Source organism: Leptonychotes weddellii, chromosome 16, assembly GCF_054177405.1.
Source record: "Leptonychotes weddellii isolate Sample4059 chromosome 16, ASM5417740v2, whole genome shotgun sequence".
In the NCBI taxonomy this organism is placed as follows: Eukaryota; Metazoa; Chordata; class Mammalia; order Carnivora; family Phocidae; genus Leptonychotes; species Leptonychotes weddellii.
The window spans coordinates 37,645,969-37,667,458 of NC_138384.1; the positions used below are offsets into that span (position 1 = coordinate 37,645,969).

At 54.2% G+C, this 21,490-nt stretch overlaps 3 protein-coding genes across 5 annotated transcripts in view; 1 reads left to right on the forward strand and 2 right to left on the reverse strand.

Annotated features, from left to right (window-relative positions):
• DMKN (dermokine) overlaps positions 1-15,543 on the reverse strand; it is a 17,577-nt gene extending 2,034 nt beyond the window's left edge. The window contains exons 1-15 of one of the 2 annotated variants that reach the window (XM_081806743.1): positions 11,344-12,808; positions 10,711-10,767; positions 10,383-10,433; positions 10,170-10,223; positions 9,506-9,562; positions 8,845-8,910; positions 8,570-8,620; positions 6,979-7,026; positions 6,276-6,329; positions 5,097-5,144; positions 4,848-4,895; positions 2,349-2,405; positions 2,003-2,050; positions 343-390; positions 183-223 (exon numbers count right to left, since the gene is read on the reverse strand). In XM_081806743.1, the coding sequence (XP_081662869.1) occupies positions 191-223; positions 343-390; positions 2,003-2,050; positions 2,349-2,405; positions 4,848-4,895; positions 5,097-5,144; positions 6,276-6,329; positions 6,979-7,026; positions 8,570-8,620; positions 8,845-8,910; positions 9,506-9,562; positions 10,170-10,223; positions 10,383-10,433; positions 10,711-10,767; positions 11,344-11,721 (1,098 nt within the window). In that variant the 5' untranslated portion in view covers positions 11,722-12,808 and the 3' untranslated portion in view covers positions 183-190. Of the gene's footprint in view, positions 1-182; positions 224-342; positions 391-2,002; positions 2,051-2,348; positions 2,406-2,841; positions 2,983-4,847; positions 4,896-5,096; positions 5,145-6,275; positions 6,330-6,978; positions 7,027-8,569; positions 8,621-8,844; positions 8,911-9,505; positions 9,563-10,169; positions 10,224-10,382; positions 10,434-10,710; positions 10,768-11,343 lie in introns of those variants that run through there. The other variant, XM_081806744.1, reaches the window with a different exon arrangement.
• Positions 1-21,490, forward strand: part of GAPDHS (glyceraldehyde-3-phosphate dehydrogenase, spermatogenic) — a 62,341-nt gene that overhangs the window by 26,001 nt on the left and 14,850 nt on the right. The gene's annotated exons all lie outside the window — the stretch shown is intronic.
• Positions 17,940-21,490, reverse strand: part of SBSN (suprabasin) — a 7,555-nt gene continuing 4,004 nt past the window's right edge. Inside the window, exons 2-5 of the mRNA XM_081806745.1 lie at positions 20,676-21,461; positions 19,155-19,220; positions 19,003-19,047; positions 17,940-18,116 (exon numbers count right to left, since the gene is read on the reverse strand). Coding sequence (XP_081662871.1) covers positions 18,093-18,116; positions 19,003-19,047; positions 19,155-19,220; positions 20,676-21,461 — 921 coding nt within the window. The 3' untranslated portion in view covers positions 17,940-18,092. The remainder of the gene's footprint in view (positions 18,117-19,002; positions 19,048-19,154; positions 19,221-20,675; positions 21,462-21,490) is intronic.

The following is a 21,490-nucleotide window of genomic DNA, read 5'->3' on the forward strand; positions in this document are numbered from 1 at the left end:
GAGTGGCAGGCAGAGGGAGAGGGAGAAGCAGGCTTCCCGCTGAGCAGGGAGCCGGATGCGGGGCTCGATCCCAGGACCCCGGGATCATGACCTGAGCCGAAGGCAGACGCTTAACCGACTGAGCCACCCAGGCGCCCCATGAGTGAGGTTTAAATCAGGTGGTCAGGTGGCAGATGTCTTACCTTAGAAGTCACACGGCCACCTCTTGCCATCCTGAGCCAGACTGAGAAAACAACAGAATGGGGGTGTGGAGGAAAGCGAATTTCAGATTGGCCAGCCCTGAGAACCAGACCGAGAGGGACCTGGGGCCATCAAAGGCAGTCTGAGGGCAGAGCGACTCACCTGACCGGCACTGCCCGACCTCTTCTGGAGCAAGGACGCATCAGCACCCTGGAAGGGAGAGAGCCGCCATGAGGGTGTCCTTGTCCAAAGTCCTTTGGGTCCTGCCAGACTCACGGGGCTCCAGCAGCCTGCTGCCTAGGCTCTGCCCTCCTGTGGGAGCACCAGCACCCACGCACCCCACCACACCCCTCTCCATGGTCCAGGATCAGCAGTGCCTCCAGAGAAGGCAGTGAGCCTAGAGGACACTGATGACCCCGATAGATACAGGACAGATTTCTACACTCAGTGTAGGGGAGCGAGGCACCCCCACCCGCACCCGTGCATCTGGAGCTTTGGCAGGCCGGCCTGGGACTGAGCAGGAATGGCAAGTGAGCGGTGCCCACACGGCTCCCTTGGGGCAGACACGGCGCCTCAGCCCCAACCCACCTTCTGCCGACACCAAACCCTGCTCCCTCCTTAGCCCTATAATTCCTGTTCACAAACACTGTTCCCATAGGGTTCCTGGAAGGATGGGCTGTTATCGTCAGCAAACAGAGGCAAAGTGAGGTGATTAGATTGGCACTGGGCTGAAGGAGAGAGAGAAAGGGGAGAAATGCAAGATGATGGGCATCAAGCCACGTGAGACACAGCGCCAGTGCATGGGCCATCCCCCGTACCCCCACCCCCAGTCAGGGCAAGTGGAAAATTCTCAGCAGCAGGAGAGTTTAGCTTCTGCAACCACCACTTCTCCACTTGGAACCCCCATTCCCACCCCCACACACACACATACACACAGGGTTAGGATGTTCCTCCTAACTGTGACTTAACTCCCATTGAATTTTAGCCCCACTCTTAGCCCTAACACTGAGGTCACAAACTGCTTGACCACAGGCTTCCGGGCATTTTTTGCTTGGCCTGCATTTTTAAATTAAATTAGTTGTGAACAGTTAAAAATCATATTTCCATCAGACGACATGGCCACACTGGTCATTCATGAGTGCATGACAACACGCACCTGGAGGGCCCTGACCTCCCCCTTTGCGTGGCCCCACCTGTCCAGCCTCATGTGCCTGGTCCACACAGATGAGTGAGTGGGCAACCTTTGCGTCAGTGCCCAAAGGCCACTGGCCATGAAGAATTAAGATGTGGCCTTCTGCAGGACCCCTCCTTCCCAGAACCCAGATATTCAGACCTTCTGCACCTGCTCACTCTTAACCATGGCCTGACCTGCTCCCCTCGTGCTTCCTGTTTCCTTTCAGCTTTCCTCCCTAACACCCCTTTCCCAGTTCTGAGAGTTGACCCCAGCTCCAGGCTCCTCTCTTCCCCACCTCGTGTCCCCTGCCTGTTCACCCTGCAGTACCCACCCAGCTGAGGCTCCCCCTGAGCCAGGCCACGCCCAGCAGGACCAGCAGCAGAGCAGAGACAGTGGCTGGCTTCATGTTCCTGTGCCTGTGGACTGCCCACCCTACTCCTTTTCTAGTGACTCACTGGCTTCTCTCTCCTACCCCACCCCCACTTAGTGTTGCAGAAAGGGAGGAGAGTGGGAAGGGAGGGAGGTGGCCTCCCTCAGCAGGGAAGGTAAGCAACAGGGACTGAATGCAAGCCATTGCCAAGAGCCCAGATCCCATGTCCCCAGATTTGGGCTTCCTGATCCCAAAACGAGAGGTTCTGCCACCCTTACCTCAATAATGGCTTTCCAGTTCAGGAAAGGGGTGTTGTGTTTGAAATCCTAGAGGGAGGAGAAGACAGGAGTGGGCCTCAGAGCAGGGAGTGTGGCAGCTTGTTGGAAAGTTTCAAGCTCCTGTGCAAGAACGGGTTTTGGTGCCTGGGTGTGGTTTGGGGTTAGATGAAGATAAGCATACCGGAGGTTGAGGGTGTTAGCACTTCTGATGGTATTCGGGTGAGATTACCCATCTCAAAAATGAAAAGAGGGCGAATTTTGTGACAGGTGGGCTGGAGCTTGAGGAGGTGGGGAGAGGGACAGATGACCAGATCCCCAGTCCTCTGAAAAGTGAGAGTTCTCCTACCTCCCAGAGTCGGCTGAAGTAGAGCAGGGCGCGTGTGCTGGGGCGTGGGACTTGGCCCTGTAGAGGAAAGGTTGGGTGCAGGTGAGCAGGAAGCATGGCCCCTTGCTCACCTACACCCCTATTCCTGATACCACCGTCGCTCAGCCTTCAGAATGTAATTGTGCCTAAGGTTTGAGGGGAAGCTGGGTGTCTTTTAGGGACACCAGAAAACTGCTTTTGGAAGCAGAGGGAGAGCGATTAGATCTCTGGAGCCGCTAACCAGCTCCCCTCACCCCCACACACACCACACTCTTCACTCTCCCTGCTTCTCCAGCCTCTGGCAGAACCTCACTGCAGCCAAACCTTGAGGACCGGGACCTGCCCCCAGAGCTTCCCGCCTTCTTACCTGCCCTTCCACCCCCAGCCCATTTGCCGAAGCTATGGGGCTGCGGTTGACCCTTCCAAACCCCCTGGAACAACAATGGAGACGTAAGAAAGGAGCAGAGACCAGGAGTGTGAGGCAGCTACGGTTTATTTCAAGGGTAAGGGTTGAGATTAGTGGTGGGGTAGTGGGGTTTTAAGAAGGGGTGGGGGGTTCCCATCCATCTGGTAGCACCTTGTCTGGAGGTCATGGGGTACGAAAGCTCCTCTGGTCCTGGGCAAAGAAATAAGTTCTAAGAGGGAGCTCAAGGAATAAGAATTCAGGGCCTAATTGGCCAATCAGGGGTGGATTAGGCCTCTGCTCCTGAAATCCGCGTGGATCTTTTTGCCCATGGCTGTCATCCAGCCAAATCCAGATATTCCAGTTTGGGATGAAACACCTCATACTTGCCAAGAACTGTTACGTATAGTCTCCCTGTTGTCGCTGCTCACTCTGGCCCCAGTGCTCAGCTCCCTCCCTGTGAAGGCGATGGGCCTTCTGTTCTCCTCTCTGCCTGTCTCTGGCCTGCCCCTCTTCCTAGATCGGCTCCTGGGGGAGCTGCCCCAAATGGATCCTGCCTAACTGTGAGCGCTCCCTTTACTGCCCACCCCCAGATGTGCAAGAATGTTCACTGCCTTCCTGGCCCCCAGGAAGTATCAGTCTGTGCCTCTGACCCTAAGTTCCTCATGCTCTGGGGCCTCATCTACCCCAGGTCCATGGTAAAGAGCCTCCCGCCTACCAGAGACCATTCTCTCTAAAACAGAAACAGTTGGGGCACCTGGGTGGCTCAGTCAGTTAAACATCTGCCTTCCGCTCGGGTCATGATCTCAGGGACCCAGGATTAAGCCCCGCATGGGCTCCCTGCTCAGCGGGAAGCCTACTCTCCCTCTGCCTGACGCTCCCCCTGCTTGTGTGCTCTCTCTGACAAATAAATAAATATAATCTTTAAAAAAAATTAATAAAGCAGAAACAGTCCATTTGGCTCCTTTAGTTCATCCAAACCTGCACCACGCTGCGCCTGGGAACCTGCCTCCCACATCTTTCACTCTCCCACCTTCTTCCCCAAGTTGCAGACTTGGCCTTGCCTGAGGGTAGGGCTTTCTCTTCACCTCCCTGTCTACCACCACCTTGTCTCCCCCACAAGTTTTAGAGGGCAGGGAGCCTTATCTTTCTTCTTTTACGGTAAGGGTCCGAAGCCCAGCTGCTGGGGTGGCTGTGCCGGGCAGCAGCCTGTGGCACCTGGAGAGAAGCAGCCTCTTGTCTGTCAGAGGAGCTCGAGCTCGAGGAAAGAGGGCCCCCCATTGCCTCATTTTTCAAGAGAAGCCAGAATTCCGAGTGTTTTATAAACCTCTCAGTTTTTAAACTTTGGCAACTAATTCATAGTGTCTTTAAAATTTAAAAAAAAAAAAACAATGGATCAAACAAAGCACATCAGTGGGCCGTCAATTGCAACTTCTGCCTTTGGTGTTTGTTCCTGCTGTTGGTCTGCCTTTGCTCTGGAGGCGCGTCTGCTATTCAGGTGTCAAATCAGCCTGGCCAGGTTCCCCTGAACATGGGAGGGGTGGGCAGGGGGGGAGGGAGAGAGGGGTTCTGGGCCCCAAGTGCCTCCTAAACTTATGCACACCCAGGGCCCAGAATGCCTGGCACGCGGCAGGCACTGGGCACATAATTGCTTCCTTTCCCTTCTCTCTCAGCGTCAGTCCTCCTGGGGCCTTTAGCTCCTCCTGACTGCTCAGTCCGCCCCCTACCCTGCCTCTGCTACCTCTCTGGTTTCCTGAGGACTAGGCCTCCTCACTCTCCCCTTAATCTTCCAGGTCTCGTTGGAGAAACTGAGGTTCACGCCTGCTCAGTCTGCACACTGAGACATGAAAGAGGCCCATTCCTTCCTCATCCTGGACTCCCAGCTGTTTCCAAACCACCCCCTCTTCTCAGCTCTGCCTCCTTCCTCTTTGTTTTTGTCCTTTTTTTAAGCACTGGACAAAACACCCTTCTAGTGCCATCATCGTTTTCCCCAGCTCCCCACTCGGGGGGTTAGCAGTTAGCTTTCTTCTGTTTCCCTCTCCCACAGAGATCGAATGGTACAGCCTTCCAGCCCTTACCTTGTTTATGGCATCCCAGTTAATGAAACCCAGCTTGGATTTAAAATTCTGCAGAGATTAAAAAAAAAAAAGATGGAAAATGGCAAATTGAGTTGTGACGTAATGTAATGTTGGCTCAGGGCCTCCAGGCAAGAGGTCAAGGGCCATCTGATGTTCGGTCCTTCTGGAAAGAGGACTTCAGCCTAAAGGGCAGAGGGACAGAGCTTTGCTTTTCCAAAGAGTGAGCAGAGAGATCTTGCATGAACTCACCTTCCAGAAAGTGTCAAAGTTGAAGAGCCCAGGAGACGTCTGAGAGTTCTAAGGAACCGAAAAGAAAGGGGATGAGAGTAGGAACCCACCCTGTGAGCAAAAGGCAAGGGCAGAAGCTCTGGGGGTCAGGAGGGGAGGCAGGGATTGCTTGACACCATGGTCCCGGCCAAAGGTGGGGCAATGCCTCCACTCACCAAGGTATTGATCCCACTGACAACATCACCTCTTACTGGACCCTTGCCTCTGGGTAGGAAGGAGGGACTACTGTTCAAGCCCTGTGCCTCCTGTCATGCATACCACCTATCAGCCTGGCTCCTGGCCCACCATCTCTGCCTTTGCTCAAGCTCTGTGTACTCTGTGTAAAGCCACCTCCTCTCCTTTTTCACATAGCAGCTAGGAAACCCCACCTTCTTGGAATGATTTGCCACTTATTCCTAGAATAACCCTGCCCAGTCCCTTGAATCATATTCCTATTCTGCCTCCCCCAGAGCCTGTCCCCAAAACACTGCTGGGAGCTAATGTGTAATCAGCCCCACCATCCGCCTAGCACAGTGCCTTATCCGGCCACATTTCCTGTGTGGAGACATCTCCCCTTGACGGATGAGGGAAGCAAACTCAGAGCTGTCCAGCAGCGTGCCTCATGATCTGTCTCCTTGTCAGACTCCAGTGTCCGGATCTTGAACCACCTTGCTCTGGTTATGATGCAGAAAGCTCTGCAGTAACTGTGGGGTTGAGCAAGGTAGGTTTTGCCGTTCCCATTTTACCCAAGAGGAGGCCCAGACTCAGAGAGGTCAACTGCCCTGCCTGAAGATGCACAGATGACAGGTGAGACAGCTGTCCTCTGAACCCCCATCTTCTAACTCAGAGGTCACTGCTTTCCACTTCTCAACACTTCTTAAGTATGGTTTCCAAAAATAGCCCCTTGACCATTCTCCTGTTACTTACGGCTATGTTTCCCCTCACAGTGATAATACACAGTGATGATCACAGTTTGAAGAAGGGAGAGAATGGATGAACCAAGGAGACAGGGATTCCAGACCCTTGTCTGGTCTCCTGGTGGTCACTCACCACAGAGAGCAACTTGCAAGAAGATACTGATGTTTCTGTTTCTTTTCCCCATCCCTTAGCATTCTGTCCCCACACTCCACCACCCCTTCTCCTAAAGCCATCCCTGCTTACCTGATAATTGTCTTGGGGGCCCCCAACCAGGCGACTGCCCTCTTTGCTTATTTCCTGCGGAGAGAGAAAATGGAGAAGAGTCACTGAGGAAGCAGGGAACATGCAGGATGAGAGAGTAGGATAGTAGGATGTGGGCCAGGGACTCCTGAATCAGGGGACTGAGGCACAAACACAGCAGATTTCCCAGAGCCCCAAGAGAGGCTCTTCTCCCTGGCAAATCTTGTTTCAACTTCCTGTGGATTGGGTTATTGCTCACTTACAATACTTATTGGCAACATAACCATCTCTTTATATTCACTTCTGCAAACTTCCCAAAATCCAACAGGAAGGGCCTTTGCCACAAAAGTATCTGAATTGTCCCCTGGTTTTGAGGCAGAAGCCAGCCAGACTGTTGGACTAAACTGATTCAGACTGCAGGACACAGTCTGGGCGGATGTGTTGCATTGGTCAGAAAGGGGACGCTGGCTGGAGAGTCAGCAGGAGCCTAGGTGGCACAGAAGTCATCTGGTTCCTCTCCTCCTAAGTTAGAGGGAGGCGCCTCTTGAGTCCCACTTTCCCGGGACTGAGATGAATTCCCCGAGGTAAGATCAAGACCAGCCTGCGGTGCGGGACTATCTGCACTGTTAGCATTGCTACTGCAAAGTTGACCTCCATCCCATCTCCCGCCACCAGTCTCTACTCTCAAGGCCGGTCATCTCCTTACCCTGATGTCACCATAGCCACCAGAGCCTCCCTGTCCTCCTCCAAAGCCCTGAGGGATGAGACAATGCAACAGAGATCATTGTTTTAGATCTTAGGTCCGTCCCTGCACCTTTATGTACTGATTTAATACAGTTCCTCTAAAAATCCTCATGGAATTCTTTTTTGGAACTGGTCAAAATAATCTTGGAATTCGTCTGGAAGAATAAATGTTTAAGAATAGGTGAGAGGGCGCCTGGGTGGCTCAGTCGTTAAGCGTCTGCCTTCGGCTCAGGTCATGATCCCAGGGTCCTGGGATCGAGTCCCACATCGGGCTCCCTGCTCGGCGGGAAGCCTGCTTCTCCCTCTCCCACTCCCCCTGCTTGTGTTCCTGCTCTCGCAATCTCTCTCTCTCTGTCAAATAAATAAATAAAATCTTTAAAAAAAAAAAAAAAGAATAGGTGAGAAAACACTGGAAAAGACAGGCAACAAAGGAGGACTTGTACTGGCAAATATTAATGTACCATAAAGAAAGCAGCATCACAGAACAGATGAGTCAGTTTAACCAAATAGAACTCCCAGAAGCTTTCCCAAAATATGAAGGTATTTACAAGTGACGTTGTACATCAGTGGTGTAAATAATTCAATGCGTGTGGCTGGGAACACCAGTTAAATATCTAGGGGGGTGCAGGGGGCACTTATACTTTGCCGGTCCCTCCCTCCTGTTTTTATCTGGTTTTCCCTTCATTAGAGAGCACATAGCTCTGATCCAAAGTGTGGCGCAAGTCTAGCTGAACTGAGGAATGGGACTAGATTGTATACAGCAAAGTAAAGCCCAGATATATTAAAGAGTTAAATAGAAAAAATGAAAGTATAGATGTATTAGTAGTTCTAGAAGAAAATATAGGCCTTTTTCTTTTCAAGAGCAGAAACCGTAGAAGAAGAGACTGGTATATTTGACTACATATTTAAGACTTTGATACACAAAACACTAAAAAAGAGTTACAAGCTGGGAGCTTTCCTAACACCTGTCTACCCATAGAGGTTAGTATCCTTAATATCCAAGGAGCCTAATATTCAGAGAGCCTTCTCCCCATCGGCTGCGTGCACACCAGCGGACATCGGCCTTGCCCAGAACCTGGTAGAAACCAAAATCTCAGCCCCACCCCAGGCCTGCTGACTCAGAACCTGCATTTTCACAAGACCTCTAGGTGATTCATGGGGACCTTAGCATAACACTTCCTCTTGTCAGTGCTGCAGGTGCTGACAGGAAGCCCAGATTTCCAGAATGACTAGGAGAGAAGTGTACCCATTCCAAACCCAGTTTCCAAATGCTATCAAAGAGGTCACGGTATTCTGTTCACTGGCCGGGTGGGTGTAGGTCGTTTGAAGTGATTGTTTCTAAAAAGGACTGGTTTCTATGTAATTTTTCACAGCCCCATCCACGGTATAAAGTGAGGCACATCACATAAGGATTTGCAATTATTACTTTGGAGATTGTTAATATTTGTAGGAGTATGTGTTTGGTTTCTTCCCCATGGAAGGGGCTGGGATGGAGGTTAGCCTTAGGAGTGGTGCCAAGCAGGAGTGGGCACAGTCCCAAGTTTGGCTCTCACCTGACCCCCAGATCCTCCGGATATGCGGACTTCATTCCCTGGGCTGTCACACTGTGAGAGAGACAGAGACAGCTTTCCCTCTGTTGCCACCGAGAGACACCAATCCCAGCCCCCACACTGCTAGCCCACAGCCGCCCCACCTCAGCCCATTCTCAGCTCTGGCCGGTGCTCTCCCAGCTCCCCCATCATCCGAGGGGCCTTAGCACCCCTTATTTCCCCTCCCCTTCAGGGAAAGGAGGCCGATCTGTGAAAGTGTATGCTCAGCAGACACTCACCCCGGGTTTATTTCCGCCGCCACTTCCGCCGCCACTGCTACCCGAGGAAGAGCCGGTATTGTGTCCCTACGAGGGGAAGCAAGAGTCCACACAGCAACTTTTTTTATTATTATTAAAGATTTTATTTATTTATTTGATAGATAGCACAAGTAGGCAGAGAGGCAGGCAGAGGGAGAGGGAGAAGCAGGCTCTCTGCTGAGCAGGGAGTCGGGCGTGGGGCTCAATCCCAGGACCCCAGGATCATGACCTGAGCCGAAGGCAGCCGCTTAACAGACTGAGCCACCCAGGCGCCCCTCCACACAGCGTCCTAAAGGGACTCAGCGGGAACCCAGATAGTTGCCAGGGTGTTAGGATTTGTTTACTCCCTTCTGTCCAACCTCCATCTCTTCCCATCTGGAGCCAGCTGGCCACGGAGGAAGTTATTCAGAGCACAAGGGACAGGTGTGGCCAAGTGTATTTGGAAATGTGGGACAGTTTGGGGATTCTGAGCTGCTGTCCTCTCCCCCCATCACATGCCTGAAGTGAAAAAGCCTCTGGAGCCTAACATCTTAGAGCCTTGACCCTGGCACCTAGGGGCTCATTCGGTCCGCCCCCTGCCTCTCCTCACCCCTCCCTCTCCTGGGACCTAGAAAGAGGAAGAAGGGACCCCGAGAGTCCTTACCTGGGAGCTTGAGTAGTTGCTTTGATCAAAATTCCTAGAATTTTCTAAGGGACGGTCCTAGATTGGGAGGGAAAGCAGGTAGTATGAGGAGCAGTAAATTAAAGCAGCTTACGTGACCTGGCTTGTTCTCGTTACTTCCCTCTTCTTGCCTCAGACCTTTCCCAGATACCCAAGGAAGCCAACTGTGCTCCCACTTTGTGGGGCCCCCTCTGTGGGAGAGCCACCCTCTGTGGCTGCCAGGCCGTGGTCCCCTCCCGGCCCCCTCAGCCCTTCTAGAGGGGCCTCATGTGCCCTGTATTTATCGACGTCACCTACACCACATCTCTGTACGTGTCCTTGTCTCTGCGTGTGCGACACGCCTGCCCCCATTCTCTTGGGAGCCTCCCAAGCCGGTGCCCGGTTTCCTGTGTCCAGCTGTCTTCCCCCCTCTGCCACCCCCCTCTCTAGTCACATCTGCCCTGCGGCCACGGGAGTCAGTCAGACAGGAGGCAGAGCGTCCCCACCGCGTGCGGTGGAGCGGAAGGGAGTCGAGCGGGCCGTCGCAGGCCAGGCACCTGTGCCGAGGCGTCCCCGGCTGTGTCGGGAGCCCTGCCTGGCGGGGCCGGGCAGGTGGGGGGCAGGAGCTGAGGAGCCCCAGGATGGCGAGCAGGGGAGCAGAACTCACCCAGCTGGACCCGTAACTGCTGCCACCTCTGCCACCACCTCCGCCGCTGCCTCCCTAAGGGGCAGGAAGAGACCAGAGGGAGAACATCAGGAGTGTGGGCTTCCCTCCCTCGCCTCCCTCTCTGGCTCCAGCGTATTTCCCGTGCGCCGTTGGAGGGAGCCCACATTCTGTCTACTCCCCGGGCAAAACGCCTCTGATTGCCTGTCCCCTTACCCCCGAGCTGCTGGAGCTTCCGCCTGAGCCGGATGGCGGGGGGTTGGTGCACTGTGGAGGAAAGTTTCCAGGGACGGGTGAGTTCCCAGGCTTGGGTCAAAGCCATCACCACAGGCCAGGCTCTCCTGCTTCCTGTGGCTTGGCCTTCTTTCCCCACGTGCCCGTCCCCCTTCCCTCCCCTCTTCCTGGCCTCATCATCTGGCCCATCTCTTCCCTGTCCAGTCTGCCTTGTCCCTCAACCCCCCATCCTTCTTTCTTTCCTCTTCATCTCTCCTACTTTCTGTCACATGCACCCGGACACCCTCTTCTTCCCGACTCTTCCCCTTACCTCTGTGTGTGAGTTGCTGCCTCTCACGGAGCCGTAACCGGGTTGGACCACAGTCCCCTGCAGAGAGGAGGAGGCTGAGTGTGGGTACGGACAAAAAGATGAGGGCGGCGTGGAGAGCGTGGGCTTGAAGGGCAGGAGGTTGCAAGCCTCAGGGCTGGGGTGGTTACTGTACCCGAGCGTTGGTGGCCGAGCTGAAAGACCCTCTATTGCTTTCTTGGCCCCAGGGGCCTCCCTGAGAGTGGGCTCCAAAGCTTCCATCTGAATCTCGGGGGCATCCCTGGCCCTCCAGGATTACCCTGGCCGTGGCCTCCAGAGCCACCCTGGGAGCCAAAGATGCCATGGCCTCCAGATGGAGGCTGGCCATTGGTTCCCTGCAAGGGCAACACACCTGCACTGAGTGTGTGTGCCTTACCCCCTCTCTGATGGGGGGTGGGGGGTGCGGCACAGCAGGACATAGGCAGAGGCAGGTAGAAGGAGACCCCAGCGTGGTAGAAGGATGCATCATCACATGGGGGGAAACCACCCCAGACAGCCACAAATAGGAGACCCAGTCATCCTTCCAACTGATTCCCAAGATTCTCAACCCAACTGCCCACAGTGTCCCATTTCCACACCCAGCTGCCAGCTACTCACCCAAGCACTGCTGCTGCCTGGCATCCCCTGCCAGGAGCTGTGGACAGCATCTCCTCCATGTCGAATGATGTTCTCAACCGGTCTGCCAGCCTCACCCGCAGTGTTTCCAAGGGCACGGGCTGCTTCCCCCATGTCGTGGCCCATGACCTCCCTGGTTGCGGAGCCAGCTGCCTGTCCAGCCCCTTGGCCAACAGCCTCTTCGACTCCATGGCTAATGGCGTCTCCCACCCCCTGTCCAATGGCGTCTCGCACCCCATGTCCCACGGTCTCCCCAGCACCTGCTCCAGCGCTCTCCCCTCCTCTCAGCAGTGGGCCAGCCTCCCCACTGCCCAGGCACAGGGCCAGCAGGAGGCAGGCCAGGGAGCCCTGTGACTTCATCTCTGCCTTGCTCCTCTTCCTCCCGTCTTCTTCCCACCCGAGTTTTCTTCTCTTTGCCCTTCCTCCCCCTCCGTGTGTCTGTGTGTGCCCTCCTCTGTGCGCTTCCTCCTGACTTACTCTCCCGTCCCTCTAAGTCCGCAGCCTTCTCTCTCCTTTCCCAGGCTCCCCTGCCTTCCCAGAGTCTCCTCCCTGCTGCTACTCCTTATACCGTGGCCTGGGAGAAGGTGACAGGGCTGGGTAGCCCAGAGTCCCTCCCTCGTGACTCAGGGCCAGCCACCGATAGGGTAATGAGCTGTAATTGTGAGTCTGAGAGTCTGTGTTGAAACAGAGAGGGAGCCCAAGGATCAGGGAGGGAGGACGAAATGGGATAAGGCAGGTGCAAAAGTGTTCCAATTTCCCAACCCCAGGAATTTGGGGTGCAGGGTGGGGATGGGGACATCTGAGGAGATGGTTGGTGTCTCGTAGAGGTGATGGGGTGGAGGGTCTCAGGAGAAAGGAACCACAGGCGGGACCCAACCAGGAGGCAAACGTAGGGAGCCCAGTGGGGCAGGACCCACCCGAGGTGTAAGCCAGCCTGGCTCAGGGGCACCGGGATGAGAGGCAGCTGCCCTTTCTTGGCCTTGCTCTCTCAGCTTTGGTGGCCTTTTTCTCTCCCATCTCTCTTCCTTCCCATACTGCCACCTAAAGGTGACTGTCCTCACACTCTTCCATACCTTGCAGCCCACAGAGAGTCTGGGAGCTGTGAGACTGCCTTCCGTGGGGACCCCAGGTACCAAGGAAGGAAGTGGCCAGCCTGAGAGGGGTCATCAGGGCGTCTCAGCACTGGGGCTGCTCTTGGCCGAGAAAGCTGGGTGTGGAGCAGGGAGCTGGGCAGGCCAGCCACCCCCAGGGGATGAGTGGGAGGGAGCAGCTGACCCAGGCACCCACCCTGTTTACCTGGCCCACAGGGGCACGTGTGTGAGCTCAGAGCCTCCTGAGAGGACTGGTACTGCTGCTCGCCCCACCCACCCCCCAGTCTCCCCAGGGCCTAGCGGCACCAGCAAGGGAGGAGGGGTCAGCGCGAGCCCCCTACCCCACCCCCTTCCAGGGCCCTATGTCAGCAGCATGGCCCTCTCCTCGTCCCAGCTCAGGACACAGGGCTCAGGCATCTTCCCCATCTCACCCCTGTCCAGCACCTGGCTGCTTCTCTGCTCCCAGGGCCCCTGGGCCTCCCACCTGTCGCTGACCTTGTATCACTGAAACTCATCACCAAGTTAGGAGGGGCCAATATCCATCTGCCTTTCCCAATGTCTCTCAGTCAGTCTCTCTCCACCCCAGCACCCGCACCCCAACTTGTAACATCCAACACCTCTCACCGCGTAAACACAATCCCGGTCTGTGCTGGGCACCTCCTACCTCCCTGTTATTCCACCTCTCTTTAATGACAGTGATAATGGTGCTAGTGGTAACCATCATCGTAATCGTCCATGCAGCTCCAGTCTATCCACAGCTCTGTGTGCCCAGCGCCGGACTAAGCGCTTTAAGGCTCACACAGCCCTGGCAGATAGTCTTAGTATGACCCCGTTTAGAGACAGAGAATCTGGGGCTCAGAGGGGAATGGTGGTGTGTGGTAGAGCCAAAGCCAAGCCCAGGCCTGCTCCACTCCGAAACCCTGCTCCCAGCACGTTCTTTCGTCATCTGCCTCAGGCCTCCCCCTGCTTGTCAAAACCTTCACTCTTCTCTGGATTGAATTGGTGGTGGTTTTGCCCTGGGGCCTTATGAAGGGCAGGGGCAGGGGACAGGAGTAAATCTGAGGCCTCTGGATTGCTGATGGACACCTCGGCCCGAGCTGGCTGCTTCCACGTCCAAGGGCAGGACCATGGGGCTGGAGGTAGAGTGCTTCCTGCCTCAGAGACTCCTTCCCACACTTCCCTCATGGGATACCACCTTCACCGTGGTATGTATCTGCCCCCTGACCCAGCTCTGTTACTAGTATTTTTCTTTAAGCCAGCTTACTTTCTTAAGCATGTTTTATGTTGCTACTGTAAGTGGAGAGCCAGGATCACTTGCCCATAAAGAGAAAGTACCAGAAAACATAGAAGCCCACAACGCTATTACATGATAGCTGGCTGCGGGTCCTGTGTTAAAAAAGGAGATTGGCAAGTATGAGGGAGGTAGTCAAGGCACAGGAGCACAGAAGTTGAGTCTTCCTCTCTAACATAATCAGAAAGTTTCAGAGAAAATTGAGAAAAGGACCCGGCTCTCACTGTGTGATTCAGACTTATTCAAAGCCATGTTCCTGAACCAGCTGGATTCTCCCATGCACTCCCATGCTCTGCCTTCTGGAGAAAACTACCCTCAGGCATCTCTGGACCTGAGAGGTCACCTCACGTGGTCTGCAGGCATATTTATGAAATACCTGTTGTGAAGCAAATAGAAGGCTAAGTGCTTCCACATGCGTGATCTCATTTAATCCTTATGACAACCTCGGGGCGGGGGTGGGGGGGAGGGTAGACATTCCCATTTTACAGGTGAGGTAACTGAGGCCCAGGGCTGGTAAACACATACATAATAGCGTGTTTAAAAGAGATGGTGGTAAAATGGTGCTGTCCGAATATGACCCAGGTCTGTCTGACTCCAAACAGCTTTTTCTCCTACATCCATGCCTCCTTTGTTCTTGTACCTAATGGTGTCCACAAGTCCGACCTGCCTGACCTCATGTCCTCTGATTTCAGCTTTTCCAAGTCACTATTTCATTCATTCCGTAAGTATTTATTGAGTACCTATTGTGTGTCACACCTGTTCCAGGCACGGGGGATACAGTGTGGAAGAAGACCATCTAAATCTCTCTCCTTAGGGAGCTCATATTCATTGTGAGGATGTTGGACAATAAATGTATCAGGTGGTGAGCACTAATGAAGAAAAATACAGGGAGGTGAGGGACTAGAGAAGACAGAGTATTTTAAATCGGGTAACCAGGAAAGCCTCTTCGAGATGTGACCTATGAACTGACACCCAAAGGAAGTGAGAGAGTGAGCCATGAGGATGTCTGGGGATAGAGTATCCCAAGTGGAGGGACAGCAGTGCAAAGGCCCTGGGGTAGGAACCTACTTACTCTATTTGAGGACCACTTGTGACTGGAGCAGGGGGGGAAATGGGAAGAGTTGAAGTCAAAGAGAAACCGGCCCAGGCAGGGGGACTTGGGGCCATTGTGAGGATTCTGATTCTTATTCTGAATGAAGTAGAACCAGGGGAAGGTTTTGACTGAGGAGGGCTATGGTCTGACTCAGTGTTAACAGGGTCCCTCTGAGGAATAGGCTGGGGGGCAGGGGGCAGGAGGTGGGTACAGAGACCAGGGAGGAGGCTTCGGAGTAGGGGGGACAGAGGCTGGACTCAAGTGGAGAGAGGAGATGGGGCTTTGGATCTGGGTGGTGTCTCTGCTCCCCTCGGTGGTATCCTGAGCCTCCAGCTGGCATCTGCTGATCCACCTGTGCGCAGTACCTATCCTGCCGCCGAGCTTCAAATCCTGACTCCTCCCCTTACTAGCTGTGATCTTAACCCACCTGTGCAGTGGTTTCCTTGTCTGTCAGAGGCAGGAATGCGAGGGTGAAGTGAGGGAATCCTGGCAGGGTGCTCAGAACAATGCCTGGCATGCTCCTGTGCACCGGCTATGTGTTCTTGCTAGTGGTGGGCACGTTGATGTTGGAGTATTTTCTTGGCAGTTTAATTGTGAGACACACACAGGCACGCACGCACCTCCTGAAGGCAGAAACTTAATTTTAAAGAGGACTTATTTTGAAGTTGCTCCCTCCCCCTCCCCGAAGGTCCCAGGGAGGCCGCCACCTCAGCCACCAGCAGAGACCAGCAGCAGGGAAGTGCTCGTGACTAGGAGGAGCCGGGCCACTCCCTAGCTGGGCGGCCTCAGTCTGGGAGGGCGACTGTCATGGTGCCTGCCTCACGGGGAGCTCGAGAGGATGGAATGAATCATGTCCGTAAGTGCTCAGCACAGACGTAGTCAGCACCCAATAAAAGAGAGCCTCCCCTCTGTTAGCTGCCAGCCATGTGTGCCTGGCCTCGGCCTCTCCTCTGGAACATGTTAGTCTAGGGGGAAAATGGACATTAAATGAGTAAATATATAATTACACATTGTCATAAGCACTGTGAAGAAAAAGATCAGTGTGCCAGGCCAGAGAATAGGAAAGGCGGCCCTTTGTGTGGGTGGTGTGGTCAAGACAGCCCACACCTGCAGGGTAAGGAGCCACCAGCACAGGGGGAAAGAGGGACACGGAGAATATTCCTAGCAGAGGGAGGGGCACATCAGACCCCGAGGCAGAAGTGAGCTGTGCCTCGTTTACCCTTGAAAACCGGCTAAGTTCTTTTCCAGGAGCCTCCCAAGATTGCACACACACACATAGGATTATCCCATATCACTTTGACACTTTCAGGACCCCCATCCAAGTAAACCCAGCAAGAAAATGTGCGTACAAATAAAACTGGTGAAAGCTTTTACTTCGGGAAAGAGAGATTGCCTAGAATGTGCCCTTTCCAGAAGGGACGACTCCAGTTTGTATGAAATGAGCTCCAGCACAGAGTAGACCCTCAATAAATGTGTGATGTGAATGAATGCTTCTTGTTTATTAAAATGCGGGAAAGGGACAATTGCCATTTAACGTATTGATGCGTGGCTAGATGGGTAGATATGTGACAGATGGACGTGTGATAAAGCAAGGAGAGTAAAATGTTAATGGTAGACTGTAAGGGGTGGCTACGCAGGTATTCACTATAAAACTCATCTTTATGGTGCATTTGAAATATTTTCAAATTAAAATATCGTAGGGGAAGGGAAGGACCATAGGTCATAAAAATAATGGTATTCTACAAATCAGGAAAAATGCAGTGAACAGGAAGTCTCGGGAGCGTCACCTTTATTGTGCACATGCAGCCCCCACCCCCACCCCTCCTAGTGGCATCTAGTTCTTATCGATGCATTGCTTCATATTTGTTTTCATATTCTGTTTATGCACCTTGTATACCCAGGGAAGCCTGTAAATTCCCCAAGGGCAATTTTTGGCCTCTTATTTTTGGTCCCACAATTGATGGAATTTTGGTGTTGGAAGCCGTGTTTGTAGTCCTCCCCTGCAGACAACCCCCACCCCACAAACACACACAAAAACACACACGTATATAGAAGGAAATTGTGGCCCCCAGAAGGGAAGGAAGCTGCCCACAGGTACATGGTCCTACTAGGAATGCACATCTCCTGGCACACAGGCCAGTGCTTGGCAAGCCTTCTAGAGACTTTCTAGGCAACTGTGAAAGGTCAGGTTCTGGCAGTGGACAGCCAGGGCCCTGGCCCCTCTGAGCCTCCGTTTTCCTCATCCATACAATGGGGATCACAAGAGGGCTTCTGCCTTTGGGTTATGAGAGGCTTAAATGGTTTCAGCTCTTCACACAGTACTGGAAGCTAGCTAGTGCTTAGTGAACAGTCGCTGCTATCATGCATCTGAAAACCAGGCCCTCTGTCCCCATTCCTGTCCGTCATAAAGGGGCCCACCCTCCTGTCACCAGGGTGCTTTCCCCCTGGGCCTTTGGTGCTCCTCCCCGTGCAAGCACCTCCCACACGTATCTCTTCCTTTCCCCTCTGCACCATTCCCCACTGCTTGATGCCAAAAGGAAGACTGTATTTTCAGAATATGCTTTGTAGCTCAAAGTCCTTTCCCCTCCACTTCCTGACTATGTGACCTTGGTCATGTTTCTTAACCTGCAGGAGCCTCCATGAGCTTCTCTATAACAGAACCTCCTACCCAAGCGGGGGGGGGGGGGAGGAGGGGAGGATTCGGTGATGTCATGCGTGGAAAGCACCCAGCAGGGAGCCCAGCATTGCACAACAATTACAAGTTACCATTGTTATTCCTTTGGTGCCACACCCCCCAAATGAGGATGCTACCCCCTTGGGCTCCACCTAGGTTCCCGCCATTCTCTTCGCCCTTGCTTCTGCCCCTACTGCTGGCCTGAAGTGGCCTTCTCTGCACAGATGCTCCCCTTAGTGCCAAGCACGCACGGATTTTGCCCACTAGCGAAGCCTGGCTTGTCCCCGTGAGAGCCCTCTTACATCTGACCTGCCCGAAATCTCCAGCCCAGCCCTCCTGTGCATCAGCCCCCAGCTCCTTCCACAAAATAGCAAGGAAAGAGAAGCCTCCCCCCACCCACCCCTCCTCGGGGAGCACAGTGGACCATGATGAGAGTATAATGTGTCATATTTATTCACAAACCCCAGTAGAGCCTCCTCCCGGGACTCAGGAAATCTGCCCCCCGCCCCCAGCTCTTCCGGGTCATTTCAGCTAGTATGACAACAGGAATGTCAGTCTGCTGAGGGAGGCCAGTGCATCAGTTTAGGGAATGATGTTGGCGACGCTCTGGAAGAGAGGAGAGAGGAAATGAATGCAGGGAACACAGCCCTGAGGGGACCAAGACCTCTGCCTTCACGTCCCCTAGGGAAATGAGGGGGATATGGGCATTAGCTTCTCAGGCCCAGGGGTTGCTTATGTTCTGCGGAATGTCTTCAGCAAAGTGGCTCCTAGATTCAGGAAGAACAGGGAGCCAGCCCTCCCAGGGAGAGGTGCCAGGACCCTGTGGAGGAGCCAAGAAGCCTTGTCTGTTTTGCCTCAGAGGGTCCCCTGGCACCCCCATAGCCCAGGAATAAACAAGGCTGTGCCTTTGGGTTCCGGGCACGGTCCACAAGGGCTGTTCCACACCCTCCTCCTTTTGCCCCAGGCTCATGCAGTGATGCACTACATGCAAAGAGAAAACTGCAAAGCTAGGACTTTGCTCTGGGCCCAGGGTAAGGACCAGGGTCCCCCAGGAGGCTTTCTACTGGGGGGTCCCGTCCGCCAGGGAAAGCCCAGAGCTGCGGGTTCCCACCCCCCAGCATACTGCTGTAAGGCAGCAGAGGGCGTCACAGTGGGTTGAGGTAGGGAGGGAATCGGAGGGAAGCCGATGAGAAGCGGTGAGCACATGGAGGGGATGGTTTCAGCAGCGTGCCTCCCTCGCTGGCCTCTGGGGGTCTGTTTTGCCAGCTTGCGTTTGCCTCAGTGGGAATGGAAAGCAGCCAGAAGAGGAAAGCAGGGTATGAGGGGAGCAGGTGAAGAAAGGAAAGGCCAGAGCTGGGAAACAGGTTGGATGGTGTCTGCAAGGCTGAGAGTCTGTCCACAGTGAAGTTGTCCGTGGACAGGCAGTGGGAAGGGAGTGTGAGACTGTCTCCAGAGACAGAGAGCAGAAAGTTGAAACCTCCTGGGCACTCACCTTCCACAGAGCTGGAATGTTGATGAAGGGCTTGTTGACCGAGGCCTGGAATTCAAGGACAAGAGGGTTGGTCACCAGCATCCATCCCACCGCCATCGTAGGAGGGCCTTCCCTCCCCCCACTGAGTCCTTGCTGTGCCCTGGGAAACTTACTCCAGATGTTACTGTTGTGGTTGCGCCCCCTCCGTGCTGGCCGGTGGAAACGCCTGGATGAGTGCCCTGCGGACAAAGGCCAGACTGTCATTACAACCCCTCAGCCCTTGAGGATCTCCCAGGTTCCTCTTCCCCGGTGACCTACCGCCCTCTAGGGTGACTGGGGCCAGGGTGGGAGGCAGAAGCTAACCCCCTACCCCCTCATTATCCAGAAAGAAAACCCAAAGCCCATGTCGCTGTGGGAATTCTGTGAGATTGGAAGAAAAGCCTGGAAGGATGTCTGCCCCTACTGACTAGTCTTCCCCCAATTCCCTTTTATTTCAGTGAATGAAATGCCCTCAGTCAATGAGAAGGGCCTGAATGGAAACTGGAAAGGGAACCCAGAGGACCCACGCAAATCCTAGAACCATAGTTTAACCTCAGCCCGACCTCAGCTCTACCCCTTCTATACCCCCTCTGGCCTGGTCCCTAACTTCGGTTGATCCCTGTCCTCATTTTCCCCTCAGATACTCAGCCGTGCCTTTGCTGCTGCTGGGCCAGCTTTGAATCCCATAACAAACCTCCCCTTCCTGACTCCTTCCCAGTGAAGCCTGCTGTCTGACTCAGAGCCCATTCCTCTACCATGCACACTTTCTGTGGAGTCCCTTCCTCCTCACCCACCCATCCCTAGGTCCCCTGCCTGCGGCCTGTGTGGCTATCGGCTTCCAGGTCTGGGCCAGTCCTCCAGATGGTGTCCCAAAGACTCCTCATGGAGATTGGAGAGTGGGGAACTGAGGCAGGCAGGGGTCAGCCTTCTCCTATTGCCCAAGCCCCTCGTTGGTGCCTGGCCCACTGTGAATGGCACCCCTTGCCTCCCCCTGGCCTCCAGTATTTGTTGCCTCTACAGAAATGTTCCCTCTACAGAAATCCTCCTGGAGACCTCCTCCGATGGGGCAGTGTGGAGGGAAGAGAAAGAACCCTGACCTGTGATTGGCCAGACTTGCTCACTAGCCACCTGACCTTGGCAAATCCCCTTAAAACCTCACTTCTATCTCCTTATCTGAGAATCAGGGAGTCAGCATCCTCACCCTGACTACCTCAGAGGCTTGTTATAAAAATTAAACAGAATAGGGCTTATCTCCCAAAGCCATTCCTCATGCTTACTCTGATGCTCTGAGTTTTCTCAACACTCACTCTGTTTGCACTGCACAAGATCTTGACTCAGTAATCATTTCCTGTTCCCCAGGAGAGGCTTCATGTTCCTCTCTTTACACCTCCTCAACTAGGAGGGCAGCTCCCTGAAGTGCAAAGGTTCTCACTGTCTGATCTAGGGCTTTGCGGACAAGATGGTTTGATCCATCTGACCAGCTGAGCACCAGCTCCTTTGTAAGGAGATGGAGAGGAAGAAAGGGAATGTGATCATAGAGCTCCCCAAGCCTCTTTCACTGAATGAAGGCTACATGGACTACCCAAATGTCCCAAGGGCTTAACCTCTCCCTCCCCCAGCCCCTTCTCCCCATTTACCCACCCCTGTTCACCTACATTCAGCAGCTGGTTGGCCTCCTTGCCGGCTTGGTTGACCCCATTATGAACATTCTGCTGCAACCTGTCCACCTCCTTCCCAGCCTGGCCAGCAGCATGGTGGACACCTTGGCCAAGTTTCTCCGCTTCCCTTCCAGGCTGGCCAGCAGCGTGGTTGACCCCTTGGCCAAATTTCTCTGCCTCCTTCCCGGCCTGGTTGACCCCATCGTGGACCCCTTGGACCACTTTGTCTGCCTCCTTTCCAGCCTGTTCAACGGCATGGTGAACTCCCTGGCCCAAGTGCTCCACCTCCTTCCCAGCCTGGTTGACCCCAGGATGGATCCCTTGGACTATTTTGTCTCCCTCTTCCCCAGCCTTCCCTGCAGCATAATGAACATCATGGCCAAACTTCTCCACCTCCTTCCCAGCCTGGTTAACCCCGTGATGGATCCCCTGGCCAAACTTCTCCGCCTCCTTCCCAGCCTGGTTAACCCCATGATGGACCCCATGGCCGAACTTCTCTGCCTCATTCCCAGCCTGCCCAGTAGCATGGTGGATCCCCTGACCAAACTTCTCCACCTCCTTCCCAGCCTGGTTAACCCCGTGATGGACCCCCTGACCAAACTTCTCTGCTTCGTTCCCAACCTGCCCCGCAGCATGGTGGACCCCCTGGCCAAACCTCCCCGCCTCGTTTCCAGCCTGGTTAACCCCATGATGGATCCCCTGACCAAACTTCTCCACCTCCTTCCCAGCCTGGTTAGCCCCATGATGGACCCCCTGACCAAACTTCTCTGCTTCATTCCCAACCTGCCCCGCAGCATGGTGGACCCCCTGGC